Source organism: Oncorhynchus tshawytscha, linkage group LG07 (genome assembly GCF_018296145.1).
Source record: "Oncorhynchus tshawytscha isolate Ot180627B linkage group LG07, Otsh_v2.0, whole genome shotgun sequence".
Lineage (NCBI taxonomy): Eukaryota > Metazoa > Chordata > Actinopteri > Salmoniformes > Salmonidae > Oncorhynchus > Oncorhynchus tshawytscha.
In genome coordinates, this window is record NC_056435.1 from 58242450 (window position 1) to 58262180 (window position 19731).

The following is a 19731-nucleotide window of genomic DNA, read 5'->3' on the forward strand; positions in this document are numbered from 1 at the left end:
TAAAGTAAACATGGGTAATATTTCAACAGCATTTAAATAGAGGTCTCTGGGATATTTAGTCAACATAGAGATAGACACAGATATAATTAGTATTATCTCTTTGGTTTCCAAAAGATGAGCCAGTCAGTATGCCCATGTGCCATGCCAAAACACCACTCTTTCTTTGTCTATCCTTTCATTTGCCTGCGGATTCTGGTGTGTTGCCTAGCGCCCAAATATTTATCAGAAAGGAGGGCAGCGTGACTCGTCAGCCTACTTTCCGCCCCTCCCTTGCTACTTTCTCCAAACCCGAGTGGGGACTTGTTCCAATATTTTAAACATGCATCCTTCCTTCTTTCCTTCCTTCCCTTCCTTCTTTGATGTTCATTACTGATCATCACTAACTGATCAACACACGATTGGGCTGGTGAAAAACAGCAGGCTGTTAATCATGATTTCACTTATTTAATCCTGAACAAATCAGTGATTGCCTCAAGGAAAAGGAGGGAGGAAAGCACTTATAAGGTATTTGAACTTGGCCTAGGCCTAATTTGGCTTAGTATTGGCTGAAGGGCAAGGTCACAGCCTTGCTAAAGCTCTTAACTAGGTTTTAACAAGGTTTTTGTCAAGTATGTCAACACCACTGTCCTCCCACTGGACATAGATTAAGTAATATCGTCAGAGTGAACAACAGTAATCGTCTCCAAGTAGTGTAGTATGGCAAAATAAAGTTTGTCTGAATACTATAGTACAGTATTTCACTAGTAAGAATGTAGTATGCAGTTTGACTAGTAAGGCCACAACCTCTCTGTCATACTTACTCTCTCTCTCAATCTGTCTCTCTGTCTGACTGTCTTTATCTCCCAGCCATCTCTCTGTAACATGTAGAATTATTCTGAGCCGGCATGACTGGTTGGTTGGCTCTGAAACTTAAAGATACAGTACTTTTCAGGGCATGACACACTCACACACATTCTTGGGAATAAGAAATACATTCTGCTAGCCAGTATGGGTGGAGAGGGTGTAGGCTTCTTGCCCTGTGGCTCACCACCACTGAAAGGGCACTGTTTAACATATTCCACCTTGTTTACTGCATTTCTTAAACCTGTAATGTTTGTAACTAACTATCACTGCTTCAGCCACAATGTGTACATTCCATATACAAAACACAGTGGGAAATGGGATCCACCTGGTTATGTAATATTATGAGAAACAGCTGTATAGAAGTCTTTAGACAAACTGTTTTGATCAAATTATATGGCACACACACACACACACCAGTGTTTCCCTTATTCATTTAGCATCGGTGGCCCACCGCTAGTGAATATACTGTACGTAGAATCATTGGTCAGTTTATCAATGGAACAGGATTGCTTCATGTGATGTTTCTCTTGTCATGGAGAATGTGTTTGAGGAAATGGTACTGCATCATTCATTATTTTCTCCAGACATTTGAGCAGCATGGAATGCTTTTTGTTTTGTTTTGCTCAGAGTTATTTCAAGCCAGGATTATGCATTATGGTATCAATGATTCTGACAATGATCAAGTCTGTGTTTTCTGCTATGAGTGATAACGATTCCTGTTAATTGTGGGTTTTTTTCTCTCTCTCCAGTCACAGCCTAGACAGTATTCACCCACTTCAGTGGCACAGGTGGCTGTGAATCCAGCACAATTTGAGGTAACGTCAACACACACATACACACCTCTTCCTTTGCTCAGTCCATAGCCTGCAGTCACCTTTTCTTTGGGATAGGTCTTAGTCCAATCTGGCTTCTAGTCTATTTGACCCCTTCTTTGGGCCATATTTGGTACTGTTAATGTCTTTCCTGTTTCAACAGAGTAGTGTTGTTCAGTGTGGCCTAATCAGGCAAAGGATTGGTCACACCCAAATCTGCAGGGAGTGGAACTTGTGAGGCACCGATATTATATTTTTGGCCGATACCAATATCCAATATTTTCCTTGCCAAAAAATGATACTGATAACAGATATTACATTTTTTTGTGGCCTTTTAAGCTTTCTAGTACAGTTAAATAGTTAACACACACAATGACGCAGCAGTCTAAGGCACTGCATCGCAGCGCAAGAGGCGTCACTAAAGTCCCTGGTTCGAATCCAGGCTGTATCACATCCGGCCGTGATTGGGAGTCACATAGGGCGGCGCACAATTGGCCCAGCGTCGTCCGGGGTTTGGTCGAGATAGGCCGTCATTGTAAATAAGATTTTTTTCTTAACTGACTTGCTTAGTTCAATAAAAGCTACAAGCACACACACACACACACACACAAAAGTTATTTAGTTGGCATTTACGTATGTCCCCATTACCAATAAAACATAATCAAAACCTATTTGTTTCACTTACTTGCTGTGCTGTTTCATTTGTTTAGTCGTTTCATTCTCAACCAGGATTTCTATGGAACGCCGTTTGGGTCTTTGCATGTCAAAAAAGATACACCTCAAATAACACTTAGAATTTTTTATTTTACCTTTATTTAACTAGGCAAGTCAGTTAAGAACACATTCTTATTTACAATGACGACCTAGGAACAGTAGGTTAACTTCCTTTTTCAGGGGCAGTACGACAGATTTTTACCTTGTCAGCTCGGGGATTTGATCCACAACCTCTCAGTTACTGGCCCAGCGCTCTAACCACTAGGCAAGTAACACTATTTGATGTGTCAAATTAGCTTGTTGACCAATCAGGACCTGAATATGACTGCACGTCACATAATAATTTAACGCGTTCATTAATTTTTTACGTAGTTATTACACATTGATTACACAATCACTCGTATTTCATATGTCTCAACGATTCATCGATATGTATGCAATGATGATGGTAAAGTTGTCTCGTGCACCTACAGTGCTTGCTGGTCATAAAAAAAAGATAGCTAGCTCATGGTTGCAAACAATGTTCTTCCCCAAAAACATAGCAAAACGACACGTTTCAGTATCTATAGTTAGCTACTATATAGCTCTTAAATAACCCCAATTTATAAGACCACTCTTATTTGATTAATGGTGGTCGGACCCATCTATGTGAAGCTAGCCAGAATAAGGATTAGCGACGATACAGGACTTTGCAGTTAGCCTTCAAGATAAAAGTATTGCATAATTCTACTACTTTTATTCATTTGCATCACTGTCAATTACATACTTTTATTTTGAAGACAAACCACAAATTCCACTATTGTGCCTAATCCTTATTGTGGCTAGCTTCACAACACAACCTATTCCGTTCCAGCCTCACTAGCCAGATTAAGCTAGCTGGCTGCTTATAATGTTAGCTTTGGGCAACAGTGTTTAGTTTTATTTATTTATTTACTTCACGTTTATTTAACCAGGTAGGCCAGTTGAGAACAAGTTCTCATTTACAACTGCGACCTGGCCAAGATAAAGCAAAGCAGTGCGACAAAAACAACAACAGAGTTACACATAAACAAACATACAGTCAATAACACAAAAGTACAGTGTGTGCAAATGTAGAAGAGTAGGCAATAAATAGGCCGTAGAGGCAAAAATAATTACAATGTAGCATTAATACTGGAGTGATAGATGTACAGATGATGATGTGCAAGTAGATATACTGGGGTGCAAAAGAGCAAGAGTGTAAGTAATAATATGGTGATGAGGTAGTCTGGTGTGCTATTTACAGATTGGCTGTGTACATGTACAGTGATCGGTAAGCTGCTCTGACAGCTGATGCTTAAAGTTAGAGAAGGAGATATAAGACTCCAGCTTCATAGATTTTTGCAATTTGTTCCAATCATTGGCAGCAGAGAACTGGAAGGAAAGGCGGCCAAAGGAGGTGTTGGCTTTGGGGATGACCAGTGCAATATACCTGCTAGTGTGTGTGCTACGGGTGGGTGTTGCTTTGGTGAACAGTGAGCTGAGATAAGGCGGGGCTTTACCTAGCAAAGACTTATAGATGACCTGGAGCCAGTGGGTTTGGCATCGGATATGTAGTGAGAGCCAGCCAACGAGAGCATACAGGTCACAGTGGTGGGTAGTATATGGTGCTTTGGTGATAAAACGGATGGCACTGTGATGGACTGCATCCAGTTTGCTGAGTAGAGTGTTGGAGGCTATTTTGTGAATGACATCGCCGAAGTCAAGGATCGGTAGGATAGTCAGTTTTACGAGGGTATGTTTGGAGGCATGACTGAAGGAGGCTTTGTTGCAAAATAGGAAACCGATTCTAGATTTAATTTTGGATTGGAGATGCTTAATGTGAGTCTGGAATGAGAGTTTACAGTCTAACCAGACACCTAGGTATTTGTAGTTGTCCACATATTCTAGGTCAGAACCGCCCATATTCTAGGTCAGAGTAGTGATGCTAGTCGGGCGGGAGGGTGCAGGCAGCAATAGGTTGAAGAGCATGCATTTAGTTTTACTAGCATTTAAAAGCAGTTGGAGGTCACTGAAGGAGTGTTGTATGGCGTTGAAGCTCGTTTGGAGGTTTGTTAGCACAGTGTCCAAAGAAGGGCCAGATGTATACAGAATGGTGTCGTCTGCGTAGAGGTGGATCAGAGAATCACCAGCAGCAAGAACGACATCATTGATATATACAGAGAAGCTGGCCTGCTATTTATTTTCATGAACTGAAGTTCAATTTCAATAGGCGAACAACAAGTGCCAACCTAGCTAATACTTACTCACAAGGATTCCTAAATCTTTGCTAAGAATAATGAAAATGACTGCAGTTTCTACTGGTTATTGTTTTCAGGCTGGTTGTATTGATGCTAGCTAGGTACCAAGCTGAAGCTAGCTACCCCAGAAGTTGAGGTCAGACAAATTATGCTTTATTACCTGCGCGGTATTGTAAACACATCGTTCGTGGCCGCTGTTCGCTTGTTTCCAGACTTTTTTGTACAGCTTTGACAGTGCTACTGTATCTTTTTTGACACGCAAAGACACAATCGGCGTTCCATAGTATGTATGTCGTGAAGCTAATAGCAGTGATGCTATTGCTGTGTAACTCCGGTAGGGCAACATCTGAAAAATAGCGCACTCGGTAGTGTGTACCGGTGCTCAACCAGTCGGTGAAAGCCAACATCACCCACGACAGAGAACGGTTGATTGTCAAGGGCAAAGAATTCCATTATGTTGGCTTCAATGTTGTGTTCGTTGTGTCGTTGACCACTCGGGACAAAGGGATTGCAGAACTGGTTTCCCCAGAGATGTTGTCAGTTGCCTGAATCTCTTCCCTGAATTTATTCCAAAAGTCCTATCTTCTATGCCCAGACAATGCCATGGTGACGGCACAGGGCAGAGATGCCAACCTGTGGTGGCGTATTCATGTGTCGCTCAACTACCCTTTTGGGCCTTTTCCATGACAATGCAACATAAAATGTCTATTATCCTGGTTTCTGCCTCTGCGTGTAACCCAGGGAGAGGCTTTGGTTGAACATGCAAAGCTATTTTTCAAAGCAGACTATGTGCTTCAATGTGGTATGTTATGTCAACATAGTCACATTTAACCATGATAGTTACAGTGCCTTGCGAAAGTATTCGGCCCCCTTGAACTTTGCGACCTTTCGCCACATTTCAGGCTTCAAACATAAAGATATAAAACTGTATTTTTTTGTGAAGAATCAACAACAAGTGGGACACAATCATGAAGTGGAACGACATTTATTGGATATTTCAAACTTTTTTAACAAATCAAAAACTGAAAAATTGGGTGTGCAAAATTATTCAGCCCCTTTACTTTCAGTGCAGCAAACTCTCTCCAGAAGTTCAGTGAGGATCTCTGAATGATCCAATGTTGACCTAAATGACTAATGATGATGAATACAATCCACCTGTGTGTAATCAAGTCTCCGTATAAATGCACCTGCACTGTGATAGTCTCAGAGGTCCGTTAAAAGCGCAGAGAGCATCATGAAGAACAAGGAACACACCAGGCAGGTCCGAGATACTGTTGTGAAGAAGTTTAAAGCCGGATTTGGATACAAAAAGATTTCCCAAGCTTTAAACATCCCAAGGAGCACTGTGCAAGCGATAATATTGAAATGGAAGGAGTATCAGACCACTGCAAATCTACCAAGACCTGGCCGTCCCTCTAAACTTTCAGCTCATACAAGGAGAAGACTGATCAGAGATGCAGCCAAGAGGCCCATGATCACTCTGGATGAACTGCAGAGATCTACAGCTGAGGTGGGAGACTCTGTCCATAGGACAACAGTCAGTCGTATATTGCACAAATCTGGCCTTTATGGAAGAGTGGCAAGAAGAAAGCCATTTCTTAAAGATATCCATAAAAAGTGTCGTTTAAAGTTTGCCACAAGCCACCTGGGAGACACACCAAACATGTGGAAGAAGGTGCTCTGGTCAGATGAAACCAAAATGGACCTTTTTGGCAACAATGCAAAACGTTATGTTTGGCGTAAAAGCAACACAGCTCATCACCCTGAACACACCATCCCCACTGTCAAACATGGTGGTGGCAGCATCATGGGTTGGGCCTGCTTTTCTTCAGCAGGGACAGGGAAGATGGTTAAAATTGATGGGAAGATGGATGGAGCCAAATACAGGACAATTCTGGAAGACAACCTGATGGAGTCTGCAAAAGACCTGAGACTGGGACGGAGATTTGTCTTCCAACAAGACAATGATCCAAAACATAAAGCAAAATCTACAATGGAATGGTTCAAAAATAAACATATCCAGGTGTTAGAATGGCCAAGTCAAAGTCCAGACCTGAATCCAATCGAGAATCTGAGGAAAGAACTGAAAACTGCTGTTCACAAATGCTCTCCATCCAACCTCACTGAGCTTGAGCTGTTTTGCAAGGAGGAATGGGAAAAAATTTCAGTCTCTCGATGTGCAAAACTGATAGAGACATACCCCAAGCGACTTACAGCTGTAATCGCAGCAAAAGGTGGCGCTACAAAGTATTAACTTAAGGGGGCTGAATAATTTTGCACGCCCAATTTTTCAGTTTTTGATTTGTTAAAAAAGTTTGAAATATCCAATAAATGTCGTTCCACTTCATGATTGTGTCCCACTTGTTGTTGATTCTTCACAAAAAAATACAGTTTTGTATCTTTCTGTTTGAAGCCTGAAATGTGGCAAAAGGTCGCAAAGTTCAAGGGGGCCGAATACTTTCGCAAGGCACTGTATGTCACCTAAGCTGACATACATTATTGAGTGTATGGGATAATGCTGATTGAATAGGGTGTTTTAAGGTTATTTGAGTCAAATACCATTCCCCTAGACTAGAGCTTTTATAGTTACCCCTTATAAGAACTTGACCTTGAGGTGCCCTTAAAATTCCTTTGGCTTGAGCTACTCAATTCCTTTGGCTTGACCTACTGAGCTAATCAGGTTTCACTTGTATCATACACAGGCATGCACTGCATACCTACAGTGGGGCAAAAAAGTATTTAGTCAGCCACCAATTGTGCAAGTTCTCCCACTTAAAAAGATGAGAGAGGCCTGTAATTTTCATCATAGGTATACTTCAACTATGACAGGCAAAATGAGAAAAAAAATCCTGAAAATCACATTGTAGGATTTTTAATGAATTTATTTGGTGTAAAATAAGTATTTGGTCAATAACAAAAGTTTATCTCAATACTTTGTTATATACCCTTTGTTGGCAATGACAGAGGTCAAACGTTTTCTGTACGTCTTCACAAGGTTTTCACACACTGTTGCTGGTATTTTGACCCCTTCCTCCATGCATATCTCCTCTAGAGCAGTGATGTTTTGGGGCTGTTGCTGGGCAACACGGACTTTCAACTCCCTCCAAAGATATTCTATGGGGTTGAGATCTGGAGACTGGCTAGGCCACTCCAGGACCTTGAAATGCTTCTTACGAAGCCACTCCTTCGTTGCCCGGGTGGTGTGTTTGGGATCATTGTCATGCTGAAAGACCCAGCCACATTTCATCTTCAATGCCCTTGCTGATGGAAGGAGGTTTTCACTCAAAATCTCACGATACATGGCCCCATTCATTCTTTCCTTCACACGGATCAGTCGTCCTGGTCCCTTTGCAGAAAAACAGCCCCAAAGCATGATGTTTCCATCCCCTTGCTTCACAGTAGGTATGGTGTTCTTTGGATGCAACTCAGCATTCTTTGTCCTCCAAACACGACGAGTTGAGTTTTTACCAAAAAGTTATATTTTGGTTTGATCTGACCATATGACATTCTCCCAATCTTCTTCTGGATCATCCAAATGCTCTCTAGCAAACTTCAGACGGGCCTGGACATGTACTGGCTTAAGCAGGGGGACACGTCTGGTACTGCAGGATTTGAGTCCTTGGCGGCGTAGTGTGTTACTGATGGTAGGCTTTGTTACTTTGGTCCCAGCTCTCTGCAGGTCATTCACTAGGTCCCCCCGTGTGGTTCTGGGATTTTTGCTCACCGTTCTTGTGATCATTTTGACCCCACGGGGTGAGATCTTGCGTGGAGCCCCAGATCGAGGGAGATTATCAGTGGTCTTGTATGTCTTCCATTTCCTAATAATTGCTCCCACAGTTGATTTCTTCAAACCAAGCTGCTTACCTATTGCAGATTCAGTCTTCCCAGCCTGGTGCAGGTCTACAATTTTGTTTCTAGTGTCATTTGACAGCTCTTTGGTCTTGGCCACAGTGGAGTCTGGAGTGTGACTGTTTGAGGTTGTGGACAGGTGTCTTTTATACTGATAACAAGTTCAAACAGGTGCCATTAAGACAGGTAACGAGTGGAGGGCAGAGGAGCCTCTTAAAGAAGAAGTTTACAGGTCTGTGAGAGCCAGAGATCTTGCTTGTTTGTAGGTGACCAAACACTTATTTTCCACCATAATTTGCAAATAAATTCATTAAAAATCCTACAATGTGATTTTCTGGATTTTTTTTCTTCTCATTTTGTCTGTCATAGTTGAAGTGTACCTATGATGAAAATTACAGGCCTCTCTCATCTTTTTAAGTGGGAGAACTTGCACAATTGGTGGCTGACTAAATACTTTTTCGCCCCACTGTATCTACAGATGTAGGATCTTAATTTGATCACCCTGTTGCAGGTTAACTTTTCTGCAATGCAGAACATTTAAGACTTGTCGTGTATTTGAGGTTTAAAAAGGGTTCTGAAGTTTGTAATTTCTACTTTTACATTTCTGACTTGATTTTCCCTAACATTTTTCAGATCAACCCCTCCAAAAATGTAATGGAATCCACATTATAATTCAAATTTTCTGTTGCCGCAGGATTATTATCCTGCTGTAGCAAACTGGCTCAAATTAAGATCTTACATCTGTACGCACACGATTATGTATAGTACCGTATGCATCTGTACATACTTGATGATCAGTCGTTTGTTGTTCGATCACAAGGCACATAATGAAATCGGTAAGCAATTGGATAAGGCAAGCTGAAAGTAATCAAATGTAACCTAGCTTCGTTGCATTACAGAGTGCATCTGCTGCCTCCACCATGGCTACAAAGCCAGGGGCGGTGTCCGTGACAATGGGTGGTGCCACAGCAAGTGGTGCCACAGCGGGAGGAAGTCCTACTACAGCAGGGACAACACAAAGAGGAACGGCCAAAGTGGCAATGCCAGAGGTAGACTGACTGTCTTAGCTGGGTCTTTGGAGATTCCTTTGGGACAACCTTGGCGCATTCTGATGTTCTTAACCCCCTTCCCTCATTAACATGGGTGTAGTGTACTCTGTTACATGGAACCTCTCTTATCCCTCTCTTCTCTTCATGCTCAGTTTCATCTTCTGAAACACTTAATTCACAAAGTCTGCAGCTGCTTGGGCTCTCTACCATTGACTTCTTCTTAGCTTTACCTATGGTGCATTCAGATATGCTTACTTCAACCTTCACCATGACCGCAAAGAGCTTATTGATTGTGCTATTTTACATGCTGGAGAATGGGATTAGGACTCTTCACTGTCCATTGGAATGGTGCATAAATGTGTTGTTGCCTCGCTTTCTCAACCACATTTCCATAATATGTTCTGCGCCTGCTTCTTGGTTTGTAGACGGCATTCGTCTCTCCAGCAGGTGCTACTATTATTGACATACCAACATCTGGGACCAAAGGCAGCCCTAAAGACACCCCAAAGGTAACTCAAAACACCCCTCCCCTAAATATAGTTCATGGTTTCATCCTCTGAATCTTATTGTGTATGTATCTTCTGAATCACTAACACAGAGAAGATGCTGCCTACATACAGACTCGAATCATTGGCCATTTTAATAAATGGGTCACTTTAAATAATGGTACTTAATTAATGTTTACATATCTTACATTACTCATCTTATATGTATATACTGTATTTTATACCATCTATTGCATCTTGCCTAAGCCCCTCGGTCATTACTCATCCATATATTTATATGTACATATTCTTATTTTATCCCTTTAGATTTGTGTGCATTAGGTAGTTGTTGTGGAATTGTTAGATGACTTGTTAGATATTACCGCACTGTCAGAACTAGAAGCACAAGCATTTCGCTACAGTCTATTAACATTCCCTAACCATGTCTATGTGACCAATAAAATGTGATTTGATTTGAATGGCTGTTGGGTTTTAAGTTACGGGTAGATGTTTCCCGTATACACATATCTAGGATCAACTTACTCTCCTCACATAATTTAACCTTAACTGCCGTGGGCGAGGGGAAAAATCTGGCGGGAAGTGAGCTGGCAAATTGAGGCGTGTGTGGCAGCTCCCCGCACCTCTCCAAAAGCTGTCAAAGCAATCCAAATCAAATAGAATTTGTTGTGTTGCATGCTCCGAATACAATGGGTGAACCGTGAACTTCTTACTTACGAGCCCTTTCCAAACAATGCAGAGTTAGAAAGTAAGACAATGTGCTGGGAAAAAAGGAAATTGTAACACAATAAGATAATAACGAGGCTATATACAGGGAGTACTGGTACCAAGTTAATGGGCTGGGTTACGATGTGGTTGAGGTGATTGAGATAATATGTACATGTAGGTAGGGGTAAAAATGACAAGGCAATCAGGAAAGATAATAAACAGAATAGTAACAGTGTGTGTGAAGAGTGTGAAAGTGTGAGTGGGTGTGTGGCATCAATATATAGTACCAGTCAAAAGTTTGGATACCTACTCATTCAAGGGTTTTTCTTTATTTTTACTATGTTCTACATTTTAGAATAATAGTGAAGACATCAAAACTATGAAATAAAACATGGAATCATGTAGTAACCAAAAAAATATTAAAACTATCAAAGTATATTTGATATTTTAGATTCTTCAAAATAGCCACCCGTTGCCTTGATGACAGCTTTGGACACACTTGGCTTTCTCTCAAACAGCTTCACCTGGAATGCTTTTCCAACAGTCTAGGAGGAGTTCCCACATATGCTGAGCAATTGTTGGCTGCCTTTCCTTCACTCTGCAGTCCAACTCATCCCAAACCATCTCAATTGGATTGAGGTTGGTTGATTGTGGAGGCCAGGTCATCTGATGCAGCACTCCATCACTCTCCTTTATCAAATAGCCCTTACACAGCCTGGAGATGTGTTGGGTCATTGTCCTGTTGAAAAACAAATGATAGTCCCACTAAGCGCAAACCAGACGGGATAGATATTACTGCAGAATGCTGTGGTAGCCATACTGGTTAAGTGCATGGTAAAGTAACTCCCACACCATCACACCACCTCCTCCATGCTTCACGGTGGGAACTACACATGTGCAGATCATCCGTTCACCTACTCTTTTTTTTTCACAAAGATACGGCGGTTGGATCCAGAAATCTAAAATTTGGACTCATCAGACCAAAAGACAGATTTCCACTGGTCGAATGTCCATTGCTCGTGCTGCGTGGCCCAAGCAATTCTCTTATTATTATTGGTGTCCTTTAGTAGTGGTTTCTTTGCAGCAATTTGACCATGAAGTCCTGATTCACACAGTCTCCTCTGAACAGTTTATGTTGAGATGTGTCTGTTACTTGAACTCATTGAAGCATTTATTTGGGCTGCAATTCCTGCGGCTGTTAACTCCAACTTATCCCCTGCTGCAGAGGTAACTCTGGGTCTTCCTTTCCTGTGGCGGTCCTCATAAGAGCCAGTTTTATCTTAGCGCTTGATGACAGCACTTGAAGAAACTTTCAAAATTCTTGAACTTTTCCACATTGACTGAACTTCATGTCTTAAAGTAATGATGGAATGTCATTTCACTTTGCTTATTTGAGCTGTTCTTGCCATAATATGTACTTGGTATTTTACCAAATAGGGCTATCTTCTGTATACCACCCCTACCTTGTCACAACTGATTGGCTGATTGGCTCAAACGCATTAAGAAGGAAATAAATTCCATAAATTAATTTTTAAGAAGGCACAGCTGTTAATTGAAATGCATTCCAGGTGACTACCTCATGAAGCTGGTTGAGATAATGGCAAGAGTGTGCAAAGCTGTCATCGGGGCAAAGGGTAGCTACTTTGAAGAACCTCAAATATAACATTTGTTATACACTTTTTTGGTTACTACATGATTCCATATGTGTTATTTCATAGTAGTGTTGTCTTCACTCTTATTCTACAATGTAGAAAATAATAAAAAATAAAGAAAAACCCTTGAATGAGTAGGTGTGTCCATACTTTTGAGTGGTACTCTGTGTGTGAGTGTAGTATGTGTGTGAGTGTAGTATGTGTGTGAGTGTAGTATGTGTGTGAGTGTAGTATGTGTGTGAGTGTAGTATGTGTGTGAGTGTAGTATGTGTGTGAGTGTAGTATGTGCGTGAGCGTAGTTTGTGTGTGAGTGTAGTATGTGTGAGCGTGTGGGTAGTCCAGTGAGTGTGCATAGGGCCATTGCAAGGGAGTCAGTTTTTAAAAAAGCTGGTCGATGCAAGTAGTTCAGGTAGCCATTTGATTAACTGTTCAGCAGCCTTATGGCTTAGGGGTAGATGCTGTTCAGGATCCTTTTGGTCCCAGACTTGTCGCTCCGGTAACGCTTGCTGTGCGGTAGCACAGAGAACAGTCTATGACTTGGGTGACTAGAGTCTTTTGACAATTTTTAGGGCCTTCCTCTGACACCGCCTGGTATAGAGGTTCTGGAGGGCAGGGAGCTCGGCCACAGCGATGTACTGGGCCTTACTCACTATCCTCAGTAGCGCCATGCGGTCGGATGCCAAGCAGTTGCCATACCAAGTGGAGATGCAGCCAGTCAAGATGCTCTCAATGGTGCAGCTGTATAACTTTTTGAGAATTTGAGGGCCCATGCCCCAAAAAAATTGGCCTCATGATGGGGAACAAGCATTGCCATTCCCTCTTCACGACTGTGTTGGTGTGTTTGGACCATGATGGGTCCCTTGAGATGTGGAGACAGAGGAACTTGAAGATTTCAACCTGCTCCACTATAGCCCTGTCAATGTAAATGGGGGTTTCCTTGGTTCTAAGTTTCCTGTAGTCCATGATCAGCTCCTTAGTCTTCTCACATTGAGGGAGAGGTTGTTGTCCTGGCACCACACCGCCAGGTGTCTGACCTCCCTGTAGGCTGTCTCACCGTCATCGGTGATCAGGCGTACCACCATTGTGTCGTCGGCAAACTTAATGTTGGAGTTGTGCGTTGCCACTCAGTCATGGGTGAACAGGGAGTACAGGAGAGGACTAAGCACGCACCCCTGAGTGGCCCCCGTGTTGAGGGTCAGCATGGCAGATGTGTTAATCCCAGGGTCCTTAGTTTGTTGATGAGCTTGGAGGCCGCTGTGGCTGAGCTGTAGTCAACGAATAGCCTCCTCACAGAGGTGTTCCTTTTGTCCAGGTGGGTAAGGGCAGTGTGGAGTGTAATTAGAGATTGCGTCATGGAATATGCGAATTGGAATTGATCCAGGGTGTCTGGGATGATGGTGTTGATGTGAGCCATGACCAGCCTATCAAAGCGTTTCATGGCTACAGATGTGAGTGCTACGGGGTGATAGTCATTTAGACAGGTTACCTTGTGGGTCTATGGTGGTCTGCTTGAAACATGTAGGTATTACAGACTGGATCAGGGAGAGGATGAAAACGATCACTGTGGGGACGACATTGTCACTTATTAGTGAAGCCAGTGACTGATGTGGTAAATTCCTCAATGCCATCTGATAAATACTGGAATATATTTCAGTCTGCTAGTGAAACAGTCCTGTAGTTTAACATCTGCCTCATCGGTCCACTTCCGTATTGAGTGTGTGACTGGTACTTCCTGTTTTGAGTTTTTGCTTGTCAACAGGAATCCAGAGGATAGTTATTTTCAGATTTACCAAATGGAGGGCGATGGAGAGCTTTGTATGCATCTCTGTGGGTGTGGCGTAACATTGATCTAAAGTTTTTATTCGCAACTCTAGTTGCACAGGTGACATGCTGGTAGAAATTTTGAAGACAGATTTCAGTTTCCCTGAATTAAAATCACTGGCCACTAAGAGCGCTTCCTCTGGGTGAGAATTTTCTTGTTTTCTTATGGCCCAATACAGCTCGTTGTTTGCGGACTTAGTACCAGCATTGGTTTGTGGTGGTAAATAGACAGGTAAGTAAAATATAGATAAAAACTCTTGGTAAATACCATGGTCTACAGCTTATCATGAGGTATTCTAACTCAGGGGAGCAGAACCTTGAGACTTCCTTAATATTAGAGAATGCACACCAGCTGTTGTTAACCACCCCCGAGCTTACCCGGCGGCGCTGCTGTTCTGTCCTGCCGATGTATAGAAAAATCAGCTTGATTTATATTTTCCATGTCCTTGTTCAGCCACGACTCAGTGAAACGTAGGATATTACAGTTCTTCATATCACATTGATAGGATAGTCTCGAAAAGAGCTCATCCAGTTTATTGTCCAGTGATTGCTTGTTCACTAATAGAACGGATGGTAGACGCGGTTTACCAGTCACCGACGTAGTCTCGTCAAGTATCCCTCACGCCGGCCTCTATGACGCCTTCCTCTTCTGAGTGTTGGGGGATTTGGGCCTGGTCTGGGATGAGCAGTATGTCATTTACCTCCTATTAATTGAAGTAGAAAGCCTCATCCAAATCGAGGTTAGTGATCGCTGTTTTGATGTCCAGAAGCTCTTTTTCAGTAATTGGAAGCGATAGTGGAAACATTATGTACAAAAAAAAATAAAGATAAGCTACAAAATATACAAAATCGCACAATTGGTCAATAGCCTGTAAAACGGCTGCTATACCTTCCAGCGCCATTCTTTTGAGGAAAAAGAAACTGTATTTGTATGTATGTCTCTCTTTTGGAGTGGTAGGGTTAAAAGCAGAAGTCAAATTTCGATTGGACCTCATGTGCAATTGACCAATAAAGTAATTTTAATCTTAGGAGAAGGAAATGCAAAAATGATCCTAAAGCAGTGTCCAGGGCCAACTTGACCCTACTTTACATTTTTACAACCCCTGCACCTCACCCTCACTGGACCCCTTTCACCTTTACATAATTGAATTTAAGGAATGTTAAACAACGGTCAATGTAAGTAATAACACCGGTTAATTATTTTTTTTCATGTAATGCAGCCGGTTAATGTAATAACTTGCTGGATAACGTAAAAAAAAAATTTTTTTTAGTCTAATAAATTATTAGGTTATACTGTGGTTATTACACTGTCAGGTGAGTCAACTTATTTTAATGAATAACTTCAATAATCATGTAATAACATACCAAAATCAATGTTTTGATTGACTTCCCTTAATTCGATGCACAAACCACCAACCACCAGCAATTACAAACACCGACAAACTCATGCACATCATACAGTCACCCTCACAAGCATAAAAAGCAGCTGCGGTCATCCCCCTCTTCAAAGGGGGGGACACTCTTGACCCAAACTGCTACGGACCTATATCTATCCTACCCTGCCTTTCTAATGTCTTTGAAAGCCAAGTCAACAAACAGATTACCGACCATTTCGAATGCCACCATACCTTCTCCCCTATGCAATCTGGTTTCAGAGCTGGTCATAGGTGCACCTCAGCCACGCTCAAGGTCCTAAACGATATCTTAACCGCCATCGATAAGAAACAATACTGTGCAGCCATATTCATTGACCTGGCCAAGGCTTTCGACTCTGTCAATCACCAGATCCTCATCGGCAGACTCTATAGCCTTGGCTTCTCAAATGATTGCCTCGCCTGGTTCACCAACTACTTCTCTGATAGAGTTCAGTGTGTCAAATTGGAGGACCTGTTGTCCAGGCCTCTGGCAGTCTCTATGGGGGTGCCACAGAGTTCAATTCTTGGACCGACTCTCTTCTCTGTATACATCAATGATGTTACTCTTGCTGCTGGTGAATCTCTGATCCACCTCTACGCAGACGACACCATTCTGTATACTTCTGGCCCTTCTTTGTGTTAACAACTCTGCAGGCAAGCTTCAATGCCATACAACTCTCCTTCCGTGGCCTCCAATTGCTCTTAAATACAAGTAAAACTAAATGCATGCTCTTCAACCGATCGCTGCCTGCACCTGCCCGCCCGTCCAACATCACTACTCTGGGTGGTTCTGACTTAGAATATGTGGACAACTACAAATACCTAGGTGTCTGGTTAGACTGTAAACTCTCCTTCCAGACTCACATCAAGCATCTCCAATCCAAAATTGCATCTAGAATTGGCTTCCTATTTCGCAAACAAAGCATCCTTCACTCATGCTGCCAAACATACCCTTGTAAAACTGACCATCCTACCGATCCTCGACTTCAGCAATGTCATTTACAAAATAACCTCCAATACCCTACTCAATAAATTGGATGCAGTCTGTCACAGTGCCATCCGTTTTGTCACCAAAGCCCCATATACTACCCACCACTGCGACCTGTACGCTCTCGTTGGCTGGCCCTCGCTTCATACTCGTCGCCAAACCCACTGGCTCCAGGTCATCTACAAGACCCTGCTAGGTAAAGTCCCTCCTTATCTCAGCTCGCTGGTCACCATAGCAGCACCCACCTGTAGCACACGCTCCAGCAGGTATATCTCTCTGGTCATCCCCAAAACCAATTCTTCCTTTGGCCGCCTCTCCTTCCAGTTCTCTGCTGCCAATGACTGGAACAAACTACAAAAATGTATGAAATTGGAAACACTCACTAGCTTTAAGCACCAGCTGTCAGAGCAGCTCACAGATTACTGCACCTGTACATAGCCCATCTCGAATTTAGCCCAAACAACTACCTCGACACACTACTGTATTTATTTATTTTTCTCCTTTGCACCCCATCATTTCTATCTCTGCTTTGCACATTCCTCCGCTGCAAATCTACCATTCCAGTGTTTTACTTGCTATATTGTATTTACTTTGCCACCATGGCCTTTTCTTTTGCCTTTACCTCCCTTATCTCACCTCATTTGTTCACATTGTATATATACTTATTTTTCTACTGTATTATTGACTATATGTTTGTATTATTGACTGTATGTTTTTAAAAACTTGTTCTATGTGATATACTGAATGTGAAGTTATTACATTAATCAGTGTTATTACGTTAACCGTTGTTCCAGTGTGTCAATACATTGAATACTGTTGAATACATTGAGTTTTAACTCATCCTTGATTGTAGCCAGCACCCATGCACCTGGCCAAAGCTACACCTCTTACCACGGGAGGTGGCAATATTGTAGTGGAGGCAGCAACTCCATGGAAAGCTGAAGTACCAAAGCTTCAAGAGTCTCCGAAACAGACAGCCAAGGTAGATGGCTGACAGTCGAGGAGTGTGGGGCCTCTCTCTTTGGATCTTTATTCTTTACCCGACCTGGCTCTCTTTACGCTCACTTCCCCATTCAACACACTCTTCCTGGGTCATTATTCCATGTGTTATGTCTTCCTCATCTCTCCCGTGATCTTGAGATTTTAGTCGTTCATCCACCCCTTTATATGGTATTCTATCTTCCTCTTCTCTCTGCCGATATATTTCAAAACATATCTCTGCTTTGGACTTCCTTACTTCTGGCCTAGAAGGTGTCTGTGTGTCTAAGTGGGAAGTGGACAGACACTCTTACTCTTAAGCTTACTCTTTAAGAGTCTTCCCAGCATGCCCACACTTGTGGTACGCTCAACACGTCAAGACAAACCATGTCTGTCACATCTGTTGTCACCACAGAAAAGCCACAATACATTTCCTCTTTGTCTTCTGGTAGCTTCACACCATATATAGTATTGCTTCTGGGTATGTTTACCTGGTTTAGGTTGACAGGGTTTGTTTACCTGGTTTAGGTTGATGGGGTTTGTTTACCTTCTTATTAGCTTACTAAACTGTGACAACAAATTCTGGTCAGGTACTTCTTCTCACGGCACCTTTCCTTTCCATTACCAATGACAGACAAACTGCTAACTTTCTTCCTATCACTCTACTAGACGGTGACTGTGAGATTATGTGCAGCACTCTGAACTCTTCTCTGCACCTCGTCTAATGGCTTGAACCATATGCGTTTATAGAGTGTGCCCACCACATCAAGCAAAGTTGACATGGCTAAAAAGGATCCTGCTAAGTTGGTTACGGCTGTTGCTGCACCAGCTGCCGCGGCTGGATATGCCTCTCTGAAGGGGCCACAGACTAAGGTAGACTCCAGTTTACTTTGGTGTATTAACCACGCTACAGTACAAGGCTCTTGAGGGTGGGGCTATCCCTGGGATTAGGGGGCTATCATTGATCACTTGTTCGTTTCCTTGTCATTCTTTTGCTGTTTTCACACAATGTATCCAAGATCATGAATTGACAGAGGGGCACAGTAACAGAGACTCACAGTGCATTGGACGCAGTGAAGGATTTCTACTGTACCATTTTACAATTTAGCAGACGCTCTTATCCAGAGGGACTTACAGGAGCAATTAGAGTTAAGTACCTTGCTCAAGGGCACATCGACAGACTGTTCACCTAGTCGGCTCAAGGATTCGAATCAGCAACCTTTCGGTTACTGGCCCAAAGCTCTTAACCGCTCGGCTACCTGCCACCTGATTTACCATTCTGCATTTTTTTTTGACTACAGGAGAATAAAGAAGAAACCTGCATACTGCTCTGACGAAGGCCTTGAGGCCGATGCTTAAAAGCTTAATAAAGAGCAGTGATTCTATGAAGAGCAGTGTGCGGGTTTCTTATTTTTTCTCATGTTATTCAATTGTTACAATGCACCTGCAACAAAGTTAGCTCAGATGTGCAAGTGCCTTTTGAGATTTGACTACATTAGAAAGAGGGTGCTCTTGTTCCTGCATGAGTTCTACCTATGTAGGTTTGGTTGAATTGAGCCCACAGCCATCCAGAAGCTCAGTTGGGTATAGGAGCTGAGCAGTATCACAGATTGTAGCCTAGTGTTGTATTCACTACCCTCTCCTCCTCTGGGTTACAGGTACAGGTGGAAGTAGTTCCCCAAGGAGCTAAGGCAGCCAAAAAGGTAAATCATCCATGTATCTTTTCTCTATGTGGGTTTGATTTTTCACTAAATTGATTGGCATGGAGTTGCATTGCTCGTGTTTGAGTTTTGTTGCATCATGTGTAGGAGCTTGCTGTGGACCCGTTTGATGCCCTGGCTGATTCCTTACCCTCATCAGAGTCTTTCGCCCCTGCAGCCCATGTATACACCGGGCCAGAGGTGATCGAGGTACAGAACCTTCACAGAGTGTGTGTGCACAGTGCAATTTAGAATGGGTTGTGTGTGTGCACCCGGTCACCATGTAAAACAGTGTGTGTTGTTGTATATGTCTCACAGCATGGATTAACCTCAAAGAAGGGAGTGATCTGTGGGGGGAACGACTGCCCACTGCCCCCAGGATACCGATTTGAAGACATGGTCAGTCTTTAAATCACCCTCCCCCTCCAGTGTTCTTCCTCC

General features: G+C 42.6%; 1 protein-coding gene across 50 annotated transcripts in view; it reads left to right on the forward strand.

The window, feature by feature from the left end:
• cast (calpastatin) overlaps nucleotides 1-19731 on the forward strand; it is a 108356-nt gene that overhangs the window by 47099 nt on the left and 41526 nt on the right. For 43 of the 50 annotated variants that reach the window (XM_042324698.1, XM_042324701.1, XM_042324694.1 and 40 more), the window contains 8 exons: nucleotides 1593-1658; nucleotides 9376-9525; nucleotides 9951-10034; nucleotides 17466-17594; nucleotides 18341-18463; nucleotides 19249-19293; nucleotides 19399-19500; nucleotides 19609-19689. In XM_042324698.1, the coding sequence (XP_042180632.1) occupies nucleotides 1593-1658; nucleotides 9376-9525; nucleotides 9951-10034; nucleotides 17466-17594; nucleotides 18341-18463; nucleotides 19249-19293; nucleotides 19399-19500; nucleotides 19609-19689 (780 nt within the window). The remainder of the gene's footprint in view (nucleotides 1-1592; nucleotides 1659-9375; nucleotides 9526-9950; nucleotides 10035-17465; nucleotides 17595-18340; nucleotides 18464-19248; nucleotides 19294-19398; nucleotides 19501-19608; nucleotides 19690-19731) is intronic. The other 7 variants (XM_042324733.1, XM_042324741.1, XM_042324742.1 and 4 more) reach the window with 5 other exon arrangements.